Below are 18,007 nucleotides of genomic sequence, written 5' to 3'. Positions count from 1 at the left end.
CTCAACAACATCAAAACAACATACAACATTGACATCGATAACATTAATAATGACTATTTATATCAGATATCTAAAGACTACTACAATAAACTATGGAATCAAGACAATAACAGAGAGAACTCAAAACTACGGACATACAGGCAAATAAACAATGAAATTAAACAAGCACCATATTTAACTAAATTAAATAAACTCCATGATGTTGAAACACTAGCAAGATTACGGCTTACTTGCCACAAATTACAGATTGAAGTAGGAAGACATACTCGTCCAAAAACACCACTCAGCAAGAGACTATGCAAAACATGCAATGTATTAGAGGATGCAATCTACTTCATTACATTTTGTAAAGCTTACTCTTCTGAAAGAAAGACTCTTTACGATGAATTTAACAAAATATTTACTAATTTACATGAGATGGACAAAACAGAAAAATTCAAGACAATCATCAACGCATCAGATAAACATTTACTGAAAACACTAATCCAATACATTGATAATGCAAACTTGAAAAGAAACATTTAGTTAAAGATAAAGATTAACGATAGCCTCGATCGCAATGTAATGTTAATGGCACGTAGATTTAAAGTTACTATTATAGCCCTCTATGTGTACTTGAGTAACAGTAAATGAACAAACAAAAGAATACACTCAGTCACACTTATTTAACTTTTTATTTACTCAACTTTCGCCTACTTACTTTTTTAGTCATTCATTATTAACTTTATTACATTTTAAACACCAAATTAGAAATGTAAAATTTTCTACACGGTTGTAATAAAGCTGTTATCTTATCTTATCTTATCTTATCTTATCTTATCTTATCTTATCTTTAGTAACTTTCTTTGTTTCTTTGATACTATAATTAATTTGTGTTCATATTTATTAATTTAACTTTATTACTCAGAGCCCAAAAAGGATTGTAATTTCTTTACGGTGATAATAAAGTATTATTGTATTGTATTGTATTGTATTGTATTGTATTGTATTGTATTGTATTGTATTGTATTATCCTCCATTGTTGGTGGTTTGGTTTCCTCTATTGTGATGTAAAACGAAGCCATTTATAGCTCGAAAGTGCAGTAGACCAATAATATATGTGTTTCCATTAAATCAAACAACGGTAAATGAATGAATGGTTGGCTGAAACGCAGTCCCTCTATCTCACAGAGCGATTGTTGCTCAGACGGAATTGTGCCACCTCAAAATGGCGAATTGGTGTAAACAGAGCCTATGCACTTGGTGTGAGGGCGCTGTTTTTTCTAGAAGGATAACCCTACATAAATGGTCCAGCACTGGTCTGTCACAAAGTAAACATCAGTCGAATCTTACAAGATGGTGAACAACCCGTTTATTAATAATACACGTGTTATGATGACATCACAGTTATTGCGTAACGATAGCCTCGATCGCAATGTAATGTTAATGGCACGTAATAGCTCGTATATAGTATTTGAATAATAACAGTCAGACATGACATGGTCAAGCACTGGTCCATATAATGATAGCTCTCCATTAATGGACCAGTACCGATCTTCAGTAATGGACCATAATGACAGCCCTCCATAATGAACCAGTACTGGAGAAAGAGCTTATGGATCAGTACTGAAGAACAATCATTCTGGTCCAGTACAGAAGACTCTCCATTATGGCCCGGTACTGATCATCAGTACTGTGGACCATATGGAGAGGCCCTGTTATGAATACATTATGGAGGAATTTGCGTATGTGTGCGTCAGGGTGCGAAAATATTATAAGTCTATTTGAGAAATGTTTGAGACTAGTCTGAGAATTGTTCATATCCAATTTTGTATTTTGATTACAACTTCATGAACAGCAAGGTTTGGAAATTTACTGAGAAAATCTGGGACATTTTAAAGACTTGTCTAAAACATGCCTGCCCTCAGTCTTGAACTAGTTTTAAAAATATGATATTTAGGAAATTTTTCAGTCATGTTACAAACATATCTTAGTATGAGTGCACACTGTCTCAGACATGTTTTGGACATGTCTAAAACATCTCTTCTCGCAGAAACATAAACGAGACATGTTTCTGACTAATCCGGGACATGTTTTTATGACCACATTCTGGTAAGGGGAATTTTAGATTTTACATAGCTTACTGGTATTCAGACGTCGAATTTCGTGTAGTGACACGTTTCAATTTGTATTATGCTAATATTTGATGACCTTATATTATAAGAAAACACGTGGAATCAAATAAAATAATTTAACTGTAATTTCTTCATTGGTTCAGTTGTAGTTTGATGATTTCTCCCAACCTCTGACCAGCTTTTGACAAAATATTTGAATACATTTGATAGAGCTACTGGTTTGTTTTCAAACATTTTTAAAACTAGAATCACAATTTCCATAAAATGTTGCGAACTCTTTATACTGTCATGAAATTAACATGGTCCATTTCGCCCCATGTATGTCAGGTGTTCATGTACCATGAGCACCTTGGCTTGCGTTGCGCCCTCTACCGATGACTGCACACCACATATTTCGTTTGTCAAATTTGACGTCGCACCTCAAGATCTGAAAAACAGCGCTTCAAATGCTTGTTTCAAAATCAACTAGCTACTCTATTCTGAAAAAAATATTTCCAATAAGAATATACATAACAATGTTCTTTTATACTACTGTGAAGAACGTGTAGGAGATATTGTAAACAATACAACAATTCCATGAACTGACACTTAAAGTTTATATCTCCGCCGACATTTTTTACGCATTACAATAATTTAGAGTGTACACTATCAGTATTTTAATTTTTGTCAACGATGTACGCTGTATTGGCTAATCTGTTTGTACTGTACTTCGTCGGTTTCTGTTTTGTTTTACTACATAGTAAACAGAGGGCGTAATACTCTACAATAAAAAAACGGGTTCCTTAACTTAAGCGTTTTGATCAAAATGGTAGGAAGGGGAACTGGTAGATATTGTAATGAACATCTAATTTCAGAACGATATATACAGATACTTACCCATTAAAATTAAAATGCCTGGAAAAGATTTTAGTTATTTTTTAGTTGTCGATGAGGAGGGAAAATATAAAACGATTAACTATACTTGCTGCGTGACCGTTGACCCCTAGGGGGTCGTATTGATAAGAGGTGCAAAATGGCGGTTTGGTAGTAGTGCTCGTAATTACTGGATCCGGGCAGAACTTGTTCATTATCCCGATAAAATGGCAGAAGTCCCTATTGACAACTCGACGAAAAGTTTCACACTGCTGTGTGATATGAGAGACATTATAAAGGATCAGGTAAGTTTCTGCAACTTCACATAAACTGTGCTTACACTGGCGCGATGTTTTCAAACTTTATTTATCGAAACTGGTTCCTTTCGTGCAGCTGCTCTGTATATCCCAGTGGACCATGTTGCGATAAAAGAGGGGGCGTTTCTTAATCGCAGATCACTCGCTCTTAATTTTTAAAGTCAATACACCACTACCAACTTTCTGATCGCATTGTTTTTTTGTTTTGTTTTTTTACATGCAGGCGAAGACAATAAAATCACAGACATTTCAAATCGAGCTGCTGGAGTTGCAAGTTGAAAAATATCGTAAAGAACGCGACGATTTACGAGAGCAATTAGACGAACTTACTAAACATTTTTTAAAAGTAGAAGATTTTCCGTACACGTCACAAGATTCACACGATTCAACGGACAGTACGTTTGAAAACAGGTGGGTTTGTTTTATTTCCGTGTACACCCTTCACCGCAAAATGGCGGTGACGCAGATCGCTACCAGGGAAATCACGTGTCAAAATGAAAATATTATCCCAGATGATAGTCGGATTAGCCATGTATTACTGTAATGATTACCGCAGTGAGAATGGCACATAAACCATCGTCTATTATGGTGGTCGTATTAGAAAGTGGTTCGCCTTGTATCTCCTCGAAGTAAGAGTAAATAAACAAAAATCAGATTAAATTGACAGCAATATCATTATCAGACTAGATTCAAAAACATGCTGGTATGTTGTGGTTTTCCTTCAAACTATTTAAAAGTCATTGATAGTGCATCAGTTACTCAACTTTATAATGAAATTACTATAATTTTGTCTTCACTTCATAAAATCATGGAACTGTTTAGATGATCTTTTTTTTATTTATAGCTTATGTGACTAATTTTGAATTGAGATATTTGATTGTCTATTTGGGCATTATATTTATTTTTCTTGGTCTGTTTTGAGTGATAACAAACTATTCCATACTCTTTAGTGTATAATATCAAATCACCATCTGCTGCAGTCTGTGCAGCAATTATAAAGTCCTCTATAATAATAATAACAGTATTTAAATGTGTCCTTGAAATTGAAAATTCTGTTTCTATTGTTGCTGCATGATAAAATATTCAAGAGTTGAGTAACATTCTTTGTTACTGTTATATGTCATGCCAAACACACATTGTTAGAATGAATTTAACATGATAATGACTGGTATATCCAATTTGGCCTATATTTAACTCCTTCTGCTGAGTGCATTAGAAGGTTGTAAATGTAAATATAAAAATATAATAAACTAATTCCGCTAGCGTGACATATTGATAAAATAAGAACTTAAAGTATTGTTAAAAAAACTGACAAATACTATGGGTGCAAGTGCAGTAGATAAAATTGTGTGTGGTATTTGTTGATGTGTGTTGTTTAATTATAGTGAACTATGACCTATGATAAGCAGGAAATATTTATTGCATTGAACTCGCAGATTAGATTGGGCAAATAGATTAACACTGTTAACACTAGTATATAAGAAGATCATCTGTGCATTTATGTTTATCAACTAAATTAAGAGAATTTACGAACTTCAGAAAATGTTATTACTAATAAATTGTATGAATGTTCATGGCCTTGAGTTGATAATGGATAAAACAACTTCTCTGTTTTTAATACTCAGATATCTCTGTCAAATAAGTAAATGGATTAAATAAATAAATAAATAAAAAAATATTTAGTATTAGTATATTACAACAATTACTTTAATTTCACAAGAGATTAATGAATTTCATATGTTGGGAATAATCAGTGAACATTTGGCTGCAGTTACAGGAAGTAGATTTTAATACTAATTTGTGCTCTCACACCTCAAATCACTGATTCCCCGTATAATCGAAGCAGCAAAATTTAAACTGTTTTCATTTCTAATATCATTATATATATATATATAGATTGCATTTTTGAGTTTTTTATTATGGCTTTCAGTGAACACTTTCAGTTACAAAAAGGAAGTAGCCACAGCAATAATGTATTTTTACTATGTTTTCCTCATTCTTGATCTATTTTTAATCTAAGTGATAACTCCATGATATTTATTACCTGTTTTGTTCAGTGTCATCTCTGCAGGGGTCAATAATTGCTAAATAATCAAAGGATTCATATTATGATGATGGCCATTTTACAGCACAGTAAATGCCAATATTTGCATAGAACATTAAGATCATATAAATATGCCAACATAGGAGTCAGTATCAGGTCTAAATTAGTTATAAAATACACATGCCTTAATAATGAAATGCATATTGTTTAATTTCCACATGCACATATACCATATTTCATCTATTAGTAGCACATGACCTTATGTTAATATGGTCAAAATAAATTTGAATAATCCAGTATACTATTTAATTTAACTGTTTATATTTGCTTCTAATAGAAATGCACTTCAAATAGAGCAAATACAGTATATTGTATTTTTCAATCTATATTTGCTATGGCCTCCTGTGCTTACTGACCTTGTCATTATGTGTTGTGTAGAATACTATATTTTCATTAAATTTAGTATATGTTGTATTTATTGTCACTGTTTTCTACATTGTCTATGTGTGAAATGTAATACTTTCTGCTGGGTTTTATTTCTGCTGATTTATTTCTTCTGGAATAAAATAAATGAAAATAAATTTAAGAAATTATAAAAGTGGACAAACTAAATATGTAGTGAAAACTACAGAATAAATTAGATTTGTTGTACCCTGCCTGTGTGTGGGAACCATGTGCACTATGGCTAGTTCAGGTAATAGATATCTTTCAAAAGACAATAAACCGCTTTCTCTATGTGTAATATCATACACACACTGGAGAAACCTTGTCCAATATGTCATTAGAGCATATTTTTACACAGCCATGTCAATGACTGGCTAGAAAATCACAGCATACTGAGATATATTGATTGTGTTCACTTGAATTCAATCAATTACATTTATTTAAGTTAATAAGCTTATTTCAGCCTTATCCAAATTTGTAATTGTCAATATGCTGTATTGGTAGCTTTTAATGCAAGTAGAAAACTGTATTCAGAAATGTTTCCCATTTTAAATAGATTATAGTAGCTTTTTTCGTCAAGCTTAGGGGAGCTTAGCCTGTATGTCTTCTAGTCCAGTACATGGGTTATCGTTAAATTGTTTGAGTTGATGTGGAATAGCTTTTACTTGTACACGTTGATGGCAGTAACATGTTAGAAATGTAAAGAGGCCAGATTTGAGATGTGGCCTGTGTGAGTGGAGACAAGACAAAGCAACTGGATTTCACAGATATGACAGATAAAATGATACTGCTCAACTGAAGATGTCATAAGAATTGATGTTCTGGGTCTATTGCTTGTGATGTAATGCTTATAATTACGGTGCAATTATAGCTGGGAATCCTGTACGTGTCGGCATTCCAGCATTTTACTAATCAGTCAAGCTGTGTGATACTCAGTTTTCAAGATTCTGAGTTTGCTAGAATGATCTAACCATGTCAGTTATACGGTAGGTAATTCATTCATGCTTAAGCGTGGTTCTACATAGCTTCATGGTTGGATGTCACATAACTGTCCCTATCCATATACTAAAAACTGTCATCGGGTTATAAAGCCCTTGTGAGCCTCATCATCTTGACTTTCTTGACAGAAATTAATTAGTCTGGATTGATTTTCCTGCTCATCAAAATATGCAAATGTTACACCCACATCTTAAACCGTTTATCAAGAACTATATAACTGATAGCTTTGGAATGTCAGCGCCGCTGTCACACTGTAATTCTTATAAACATGGTTTGGTGGCAGATTTACCATTAAGGTAAATTGTAATATACAGATGTAGCAGCCAGTGCGATTTGATACAGACTTAGACTAATACTTGTTCTGATCATGTTGTGAGGACCATGTTAGGATATTTTTAGACTTGTCTGTGGAAATTTATTTATATCAACACCATATTTATTTCATGAGCTTATCATGTTCAAGCACAAGCCACAAACAATCAGACCCTGATGGTGTTACGAAGGTTTTGATTGATATTTATCAAAGTATAAAACGATTATTATGTTTCCTACCATTCCATCACTCAAATTATATGGAATTAATATGAACATTGATTAAATCCATGCTTCTTGTCCTTTGACTGTAAGTTTGGAATTGAAATGTGAATTTTATGGTTTTAATTATTTTACCAGTATTTATTTAAGTTTTAAATAATTAAACACTGTTCTTGTTTGTGCGAATCAGATGAAAATGAAATGACCAGATGGGCCCCTTTTATGTATTGAGGTAATTTACTCTTATGAATCTTGTATTTTTGCGAGTGTAAATCCACTTTACAAAGGTGAGAGTCAATCGGTAAATATTGCTGTCTGAGAGAGGGGCATTGTGTCCCTGAAAGCAATACACTAACCACTAGCAGTTCTTAGATTCATGGCCTTTTTTGCTGTGCTCCATTTCTCATCCAATTGAGAAGGGAATTTAAGTACTGGTCTTTTTACTATTGTATTGTGTAGTATGAATTGATTTGGTGCAGTCTTCCGGCATGTTGCTTTGTATCAGAAGGCAATTTCAGGAAATGACTATGTTGCTAGGCTGTTATTCTTGACATGTATTTGGATGAATAACTCTTCTAGGTTAAACAGTATTATTCATGTTTTATGCATTTCAGTGTCTTCTCTCTATATGTGTACTTTATTTAAAATCCTCAAGAAAGAATTAAAATTGGACTGAACATGGTAAAAATGTACAAAACATTTACAAAAAAACTGATGCTATTAATCATGTCTAAAACTATGATGAATGTATGAAGGAGAAAAGAAAAAGAAAAACTAAACCTTAAAAAAAAACTCGCTTAAAAGTCGAGTCTCAGTGTTCATGTTTGCTCATCTCATACAAAGACTTGCAGTGTTCAGCTGAGAATGTATTACCATTGGTGCTGAGCTTAGCTATAACATTATAATATGGACCATTGTAATGTACTTCTCTAATGGGTTGTCTAGTGGAACTATTTTAATGAGGGCAATCATGATTTTTACACAGTAGTGATTGGGAATCACCCATGACCTTGTAATCTCAATTGTAGGTTGGTATGTCTGATATACCAGATATATCTATTTACACTTTACTCTTTACCCTCTACCATATTTATCATCCATACCCTGTACACATGTAGAATTTGCTGTTGAAAAAAGCACAATTGCAGATATTACCGATCGGGCCCTCAAAACAATATTCCTTTTGCTGGTTATTGCACGCATCAATTAACTTAAAAAATTATTTCTTTTGTGGAAATATTTGTTCAGGTTTTTGAGAGAGAAATAATTTTTTTAAATAAAAAAAGTATTAGCTAACAAATTGACCAATGATTTTTTTGTCATTTTCTTGGGTCTTAGTGTATTTGCTATATTCAGTATTTGTTTTCACAAATCACTACTATTTAAATTGAATAATTATTTTTATTTAGTTGAAGTATTTGTGATTTATAGCTGGTTTGTTATTTATAGACATTTGAAATGTTTGTATTTCACTTCAGTACTATCAGTGTTTAGTCAGTGTTACTAAATGTTCTCAAGTTTGTTTTTGATGAGCTTGTTGTCATGCCAGGATATGAATGTACATTAGTCATCATGTTATAACAGTACAAGACTTTTATGTTACAATTATAGTAGGTACTGCCTTCATGTACAAGGTGTCTATGACTGGATCGCCATAAAATTATGCAAGTATGTGTGGCCTAGTTGATTTACATGTACTTGTAAGAGATGCCAAGAAGAGATAACATATCCCTATAGCTCTAGCCAGTTGAATTTGTTGTTATGATTTCATATTCTCTGAATTTCTATAAAATGTATATTTTCAGCGTATTTGATAAGGTGATTGCTCACCCCAATGTGAGTTGTGGAATAAGTTATTTGCCTGTTGCACTATGACTGTTACACTTTAACTGATAGGGAAAATTTCTAAATATTGGTGTCAGTTAAAATTTGGGTGGTGTGTTTAGGCTAAAAGCTCCTAGCCTTTTCAAAATTTAGACCTCATATGCCTGTCCTCAATTGGCAACATTTCTGGTGACTGAAATTTATTGGTTTATACAGTAAATACTAATGAACAATTTACAACATCTTTGCAGCATATGCCCTTATAAAATGAAACTAAGATCATCGTAAATTCTATAATAGGTGGTTTCACATCAGAAAATAATTTTAGGCATGCCTAAATTTGTTTGTGAATTCATGCAAACCTAAATATTTGGGTAGGTCTAAATAAGTCACGCCTGGGAGATTACGTAAATGTCACTATTGTTTACTAAATAAGCAAATCAGGTTTGTGAGCTTTGTTGTGCAGTCTCAAAACCTGTTGGCAATCTCAACAACGATGGGTGCGAGTTTAGAGAGAAGTCAATTTGTCTGCCAAAAAATAAAATCATAGATATGGAAAGAAAAAATAAAATCTTAGATATGGAAAGAATACCAAATTTAACATGAAAGACACGAAACAAATCGCTGTCTGGTTAGCAGATAGTGAAATACAGAGAACGACAACACAAGTGAAAAGAAAGTGAGACTGATGTGGGCAGATTGTGATAGTGATGGTTGAAAACAACAAATAAAAACAACAAATATAATGGCCAAATAACAAAGTCTTGTGTTTTTTTCCATATCTGCAAAACTATGTGTGTGTACACTGATGGTCTTTATATTGTAGTGTGAAGTCTTGCCACTGTCACTGAGTTTCCGTTAAACAGTTCAAACTAAACATTATTCCAAATCAAATTGAACACTTTGTTTGTGCTCACTTTTTGGAAAAACTCCAAGACAATGATGCAAAGTATGTCTTTGTCGAGATTTGTTACATAAATCCAGGAAAACGTTGAGAAGAAAAAACATGTTGATCTCCGCTGTTTTGGACACCTCTGACATAACAAACCTATATTCTAAAGAAAAAGAGGACACTAAATAATGATGTTTTGACTGTATGAAAGCAAACCGAATTTTAACCTTGTATATTCAACAAACAAACAAACAAATTTGGGCTGGCCTTAGTTAGGCAAGCTAAATTGATCTTCAATGGCTGAGGAATAAGTGAATCTTGACTGAGTTTATTCAATGTCATCAGCATGAGTAATGCATCCACATAGCAAATTATGATTTTTATCATCTAAATTGCCCTGCCCATTTGATGATATGTTATTTTCACAATTTTGTTTCGTCTACACTTGATATAACCTGGAAATACACCCTGTGTTTCTTGGTTTCCTTCCTATAAATACTTGTATCTTATAGCCTCCAAACACGGATGTATTATACAAGGAACTCCATATTAAATATTCCTGTTTCCACAGTTGAACGTTTTCTCACTTAGCTCTGGTTGTAGTTCAAGCATACATGTATTCGCTAGTTTGCATATTTGTTTTCTCTTTTTCAAATTAATATTCTGTGTAGTGTTTTTTGATGCCTTTTGTCTTGCTGTGCCTAATGCCAAATGTACAAAAAATCGGAAGTTGCTTTTGGTCAAAATGAGTTTGCATCTCATGCATGCATAAAACTCTAAAAAATCTGACTTATATTTACTATATATCGTGTATCTATAAATAGTACAGTGTATTTGTCCTCCAGTGTAAGTTACTATTTAAATTTAATGGTAGTATCCATTATATCCACTCTGGATCTAACTTGATAGTTTTTATTACTGGAGGGGGAGATAGTCCATATGTCAGTTTGTTTGTATATATTATGTTGGGTTAACTTCATCCCTGCTAAGTTGTACATGTATAGTTGCGTTCACGCACAGCTCTTTAGCACGGGCTAAGAGGTCAAATTCCTTAGCCTGTGCTAAGAAAACGTGCGTGAACGCTTAGCACGGGCTAAGGAATGCTAAGTACGGGTTAAATCTGATCCGAATTTAAGACGCGGTCTAGACCTTAGCACGGGCTAACGAAGTATGCGCGAACGCTTAGCCCAGGGCTAAGCGCCCTCTGTGGCGACCTTTGAGTGTGAAAATTGTCCCATGTTCGTATAACGACACTATTCCACCAGTCATTACTCCGCGCTCACTTCCACACTAATCGGGTCACTGTAGTAGAGCGTACAGCAGCTCCAATTGTAGACAAAATAAATTTGGTTCGCTGTCTACGACATGCATTAATAAAACGCTGTATTCTGTTACGCAGGTTGTATACTGTTGATGTGCATCCAAATAAGTGGTCCGTCTTCTCTCGCGTTCATGTGCACGTCGCTTCAAAATTAGAACGAAACATGCCAGCAGCAGAAATAGAACCTCGCGCGTGTCATCCATTTTTCGTTTGTAAATAGCGGCTTACCAAAGGTTACCAACTAATGGTAGCCCGTGCTAACGACTGGCCCTCCCTGTGCGTGGACGCAATTGGGTCTAGCCGAAATGCAAGTATGCTAGATAAGCCTAAATCAGCTTAAATCTTAGCCCGTACTTCGTGTAACGTGAACACAACTTGTGTATTCTGCTAGCTAATTTACCCAACACTGAGTTTGTCATTGTTATAATAATTAACTAGTAGGATCAAGCATGGAGGGAAAGAAGTTTTATGATATGCAAATTTTCATTGTATTTCTGATATAGAAATGTTCATTGTATTATTTTGGTGTTTTAATTACACTTGTATGTCACCTGGTATTGGATAAACATCTGCCCCCTTTGGTTGTACTCTTTTTATATTGGGACCTTGTCCTGAATGTATGAATAGATAGTGCACTTCTTTGACCCTAGATTATTGTGCCTCAACAAAAACTCACTCGGGCATCTAACTAGGTTTTTATTCGCACACAATACATCGTACCCTAGTGAAAAACTGCCTCAGCATGGTGGGCTCAGTCTGTTCATATTGTCTTGATAGTGCTTGGGAATTGGCCTTCATCCTTGACTTTGTCTCTCTAAGCATCTATAATGATGTTACCTTTTCATGTACATTTGCATGTGCAGCGGATGTCCAGCTAAAATACTGCTTTAATGCTAATGTTTATCATTGAATATATTTGCTTCAAAACTTGATAGTAACGATTTGACTTTGAAAGTACTTTCATGTGTATATCCACCAAATTGACACTTTGTATATTATGTACAGTATAATTTTAATAAATCTGGCTTCAAAAATCTATAAAAAATAACCTTCATAAATATTGGGTGATACAAATTGGTGTAGCACTATTCAGCCTTCTAATAACAACAGATACCACTACCTGTATACTGATTTTATTTCGCAAGAGCCAAATTTCTGTGAATTTTGCCAAGTTTAATTTCAGTGGGATCCTTATGACTGTGAATCAGTGTCTTTGTCAAAATGTTATCCTCTCATATTCTTGTAAATTATCATACGCAGTGAGTATGTGACTTGTAAATTGGCTGCATAATTGTATTTTCACATCAATGTAATTGTAAAGAAGGGGTGCAGTTTATAATAGTTGACTAGTAATCAATAGTCTATGTCGGCCTCATCTCACTTTATGTATGGGTGAAAGGAGTTTGATTGTATTGTCAGTGTTTGAATCTTTCAAGTGTCTGGACATTTTATTTCCAGTGAGTCAAGTTCAGATTTTAATAACTGTGTGTGTGTATTATTGCAAATGAGCTTAAATTGAAAGCTTGTTCGTGTTGATTCATGTAATTTCCCAGATTAAATATAGAGTAAATACTGTTTTAGGATATACATTTTAATGGGAAATAAATGACAAATCTGGACAAGCACAGCCCCTGGGTGAAAACATACTCAGTATTTATTTAGTTGTATATTTGAATGTCACCAACACTCTACTGTCAATAATAGTTGGTCTATATTTTAAATACACTGTCTTTGGGGATTTCTTGAGGAGTGTATGTGTGTGTTATATGGAATGTTCATAGATCAAATTTACTTATCATATTGCCTGATAGGAATTTGTGATAATAGCAGAGTTGACATTCATACCATGTGCCTCACTTATAAATGCACAGTGCATTATCTAAGGTCAAGACATGAGTCAGCTGTCCTTATCTCAGGCTTCATATATTACAATCGAATGGCTATATTTAGGATACACTATTATTAGGATTATCTTAAATTCATATATAATTAAATGGTCAGGTCAGTCAGAATATTATGAAAAATAATTTCATAATTGTGATGTTTCATACAATTAAATTGTAAGCATGCGCTCAAATTATTTTACACGTTGTACATGTATATGTTAAATTGGACCATTATCGAACATGGCTTGGTGCGATTGCTGTAGCACTTTGAAATACAACCCTGACCGAACCTCTGTTTGTACATCAATATTTGCATTCATATGTTATAGTACATATTGCCAATTGAAAACATTAATCACCTAGTGCCTAATTTGAATATCATTATTATAGTGTAAATATAAGTCATTCTATAAATGCAGTCACAATTACTATTCATCAAATGTTAATCACTTTATGTCAAATAATATATTTAAATTTGTGAATGATTTTCAAACCAGTTGACCATTCAACATTTGAATGTCAAAGTCAGCTTTAGTCCTCATTCACAATTTACAAACCTGTTTTTACCTTTTCCATATTTTTTCTATATGTCATCAAGGTCTGTCAAGATCAAGGTAGTGGTGTCTAATCACCAAAACCAATCATACATTTAATTGTTCTAATCACTCAAGAACACTTTACTTTATTTTGGGAATTACTTCTTAATTTAATTTTAGATTTCTGTTATTAAGGATTTTACATGAACTGTGAAAAACCCAAAGCCCTAGCGATCTTTATAGGGTCAGTAAGAAGTTGTTTACAGATCAGTGGGAATAAGCATATATTACTGTTTTTGCCCTATTAGATACATCTCAGTAGATGTTCATATACACCAAAAATGATATTTGTTGTATAATGAATCATTAAAGTGCCTGTGCAATGCCCACCCTCACGTTTCCCATTTTAGATCTGTGTTCCACTGAAATGGGCAGTTATTGATTTTTTTTTCTGAAAATGATTACTCGTATTCAAGTAAATTTGGGATATTTCTCGTGTTGTAGCCACGCCCACCTATCCTGAAACGGTCGACTGTTTCCGGATTTCCGACTCTCGCCGAAAGTGCGCCACCAAATGACAAAAATGTGAGAGGAAGTCATACCTCCTAGCCGTAATAACACTGGTCATTCATTATAGTTTTAAACGATATACATTTTACGGTCGGCGTTTTTTTTTTTTTTTTTTTTCTATTTTATTTTTTTGAGAGAGAGTTTTTAGTTGTGTTGTGGGCAGTTGCAGTGAAACGTATAGTCATAGTGTATGTATTCACACGTTTCTAATTGATCCGAAGGTGGGGCATCAGTGGACGAAAGCCACTTAACGTAAACCTGGCGCAACACTTTTGAAAGAAATAGATTCCGGACCAGCCCATGATCACCGAGGCGGATTTTAGAAGAGAGAGAGAGACGTCCGGCAAGTGTTTCAAATGAGTTGACTTTTTTTGCGATCGTGATTATCGTTTTATAGAGACCATTTAGTCCCTGTTAAGTAAAAGGTAGCAATAATTTTGACAATGACACGAAAACGAAGCGTCGGACAAACAGGAAATTACACAGCCCTTACACACTTCTAATTGTTTTCATTTTCGAAGGCTAAACGTTTCTGAATTGTTTGGTGATTGGTGTTGAATGTCAAATTCACACCTCTGTTCCTTTTTTACCTCCATGCTTGCATCTTGATCTGCATAATAATTTATGAAATAATTATGACAATCACGCCATGGATCACGCTAACTCGAATCCACTCTGAATTTATCTGTATGTGTGATGATCTCGATTATTTTTGTTATCCAATTAAACGTCGCTTTTAACGCACTTGCCCTCGTCGTGACCCGACGCGTTCACCTATTTCAACAAAAACTCAATTTATTTCCACGCGGCTGTCATTTATTTAGTAACTGTGATTTGTCGTTTTTTTAATTATTTTATAGTGATCACTATAGTCTAATGTTTAGAATGTCAAATATGTTCTCTTTTATTTTTATTTTAATTCGATCGATGAAATAAAACAGTGTAGTGACGTGCCTAGTAACCTGCTAAATAACGAGATAATTCCGACGTCAAATTCTATTTTGTCCAGCGATAGTGTACAAACGTGCGTCGGTGTCGGTGACGATCACGGTGACCAGCTACACCAGAACGGACATATTTCGCATCTAACTCAACCCCATGCAACAAAAATTGATACTATGTGTTCATTATGGTCCATTCTTCCTCGACGAACAAGTACATAAGTGACAATTTAGTCAAAGACGAGAAAACTGCACAAAAAATTTACCTTATTTACACGTATCGGCAATGCAAGCTGCCATGCGACTTCCCCTTCTGACGTCACAAGGGGAATTTCTGTATACAAATGAGAAGCTAATGAGGAGCTTCGTTTTAAAATACACAAAAATAAAGTTGCCGTAGACTGAGTTTAAAACACATTTTTTCACTTAAAAAAGATAATTCATGCTTAGAAACATAAAAATTAATAATATTTATGTATCAAATGATAATTTTAGGCGTGAAAATAGCAGCCATTTCATAGGCACTTTAAAATATTACCGAATTTGACCATAGAAACACCTTTGTAATTTACGTATAAAGCACATGGCTGCTAATAGAGCATGTACTGCATGTGGATTTCTAAAGGTATTCCATGCAGTATTTACATTTAGTTCTGATGTCATGAAACCGTGACTACTCTTGTCTTATTTGCTTTTAAATCCAGCTCTTAAATGTCAATGAAGAGAACGTTACTTTCCAAGTTATATTTATGATTTTAAAGCGATAGTTGGAGTAGAAGAAAGGTTATACTTTCTGTTTTTTAGCTAAAAACCCTTTTAGATGTTCAAGTACTTCACAAAATATTTATTTTTTGAAACTGCTTCCAGCACAGAGATTTGACTGCCTTGATCAAAGCAGTGTAATTTATTAGATTTGCTCTATTGCCTGTTTTGTACAAGATAGAAATCATATCTGAGGGTAGATCATTAGCACTGCCAACAATATTATAGAAACCATGGCAACATCTCCCTGCAAGTGGAATGGAATTTCCGTTTTTACGATTGCTCTACTGGCTAGTCTAATTCATCGTTTTAGTACCACCAATACTTTATGTGTGTTCCCATGCTTCATGTATCTGCTTTATGTACTGGCCTTAAATTTTATTCTCAATGTATACTTACTTTCATTTTGATGAATTTAATTTTGTTCCATGAATCTTAACTCCTAGGGCCAATATTGATGCCTACAGTTGTTTTCATTTTAATTTTAAAAAATGGTCATTTAAGCTCATTCATGGGCATTCAACCATTAAATAAAAGTAAAAAAATTATCAATGTTCTTTTGTGTAACCTTATTTTTTTTTCAACCTTTATTTATGAAACAACAAAACATTTTTTTTTTCAGTTCAGTTACCATTCTTTTTTATCTGGATTTTGTAAGCAAGAGCATAACATACAGCAATATGGTAAAATTCAAAGAACCTTTTGATGAAATGTGTAGTGTGATGACCATAAGTATGAATATTTCTTTCTGGGTCGTAGTGGTTTCAGGCCCAGATGTCGAGTGGTCATTTCAGTTGACTGTTGTATCATCAGGTTTCAGTATTACTTTCAAATCCTTTCAGAAAAATATTCTGCAACTAATTAAAATGCACCTCACAGATTAGATCTGTTTTGCCATAGACCATACATATGTCTACTACGGTTTTCTAATAGCAAGCTGAAAATACATGTAAATATGAGTTCTGTTTTTAAAATCTATTGTGAATTATTTCATTTTTAATTGCCAGAATTTATTCTTGCTGAACGCAGCAAATAGGCATTACTTGTCTGCATGACCCCTATAGGCCATATCCTGGTACATTCTGTTAGTATTTTCTTATTAACACCAGAAGTTGCAATATTACAGTATTACAAAATTTGTCATACTTATCTGCCTTTTTGAAGGAAAATAATCTAGAAATTTTCACCCACAGAAAGTAGCAGGATGTGTGATCTTTTTGAGGTCATGCATAAGTACCAGAATGTGTGACCTTTTTGAGGTCATGCATAAGAACCAGGATGTGTGACCTTTTTGAGGTCATGCATAAGTACCAGGATGTGGGACCTTTTTGAGGTCACGCATAAGTACCAGAATGTGTGACCTTTTTGAGGTCATGCATAAGAACCAGGATGTGTGACCTTTTTGAGGTCATGTATAAGTACCACGATGTGCATAAGACCTAATGAGTTACAGTATATTGTTGATTTAATTTTCATAATAATTATTATATGAATACACATTCAGGACACATCAAAGTACACCATTGAAAAGCACAGATTGCTAAACACTGGACTGCCATGTTGTACTTTCTATTTAATAAAAACACTATTAGTCTTTCCTGTGACATCATTTATTCCCCTTTGTTGTGTCTAAAGGCCCGGTCACACAGCCTGAACTTTGTTGGAGCATTCCTTCAATGATAGGGAGAGGTGACGGACTTTAGACAACGCTCGTCACCGTGCACAAAATGGGAAAAAAATTGAAAACACGGGCGTTGCCTTAGAGGTCCATCGCTGAGGCAGGCATTGGTTTAGCGGTGACACAAGCGTTGATAGAGCGGCGTTCCCCACATGCGTGCATTGGCTTGGCAGGGTTTTCAAGTTGGTTTATTGGCATACTGCCTGGGCAAAGCTGGCGAAGCAGTGGTGGTCCAGCGTTCAAGATTTCTGCAATGGCCTAGCGAACCCAAACGTCCACGAACTTGTTTCTAG

General features: G+C 34.2%; 1 protein-coding gene across 2 annotated transcripts in view; it reads left to right on the top strand.

The window, feature by feature from the left end:
- The first annotated feature begins 3,104 nt into the window (after nucleotides 1-3,104).
- The window catches only part of LOC102807480 (IQ motif and SEC7 domain-containing protein 1-like), an 83,378-nt gene continuing 68,475 nt past the window's right edge, over nucleotides 3,105-18,007 (top strand). For both annotated transcript variants that reach the window (XM_085497187.1, XM_085497186.1), the window contains exons 1-2: nucleotides 3,105-3,271; nucleotides 3,507-3,694. In XM_085497187.1, coding sequence (XP_085353313.1) covers nucleotides 3,194-3,271; nucleotides 3,507-3,694 — 266 coding nt within the window. In that variant the 5' untranslated portion in view covers nucleotides 3,105-3,193. The remainder of the gene's footprint in view (nucleotides 3,272-3,506; nucleotides 3,695-18,007) is intronic.

This window comes from Saccoglossus kowalevskii, chromosome 3 (genome assembly GCF_978046115.1).
Source record: "Saccoglossus kowalevskii chromosome 3, keSacKowa6.1, whole genome shotgun sequence".
Lineage (NCBI taxonomy): Eukaryota > Metazoa > Hemichordata > Enteropneusta > Harrimaniidae > Saccoglossus > Saccoglossus kowalevskii.
Note: the sequence above shows the minus strand (reverse complement) of the source record. Positions and strands in the feature narration are given on the sequence as shown.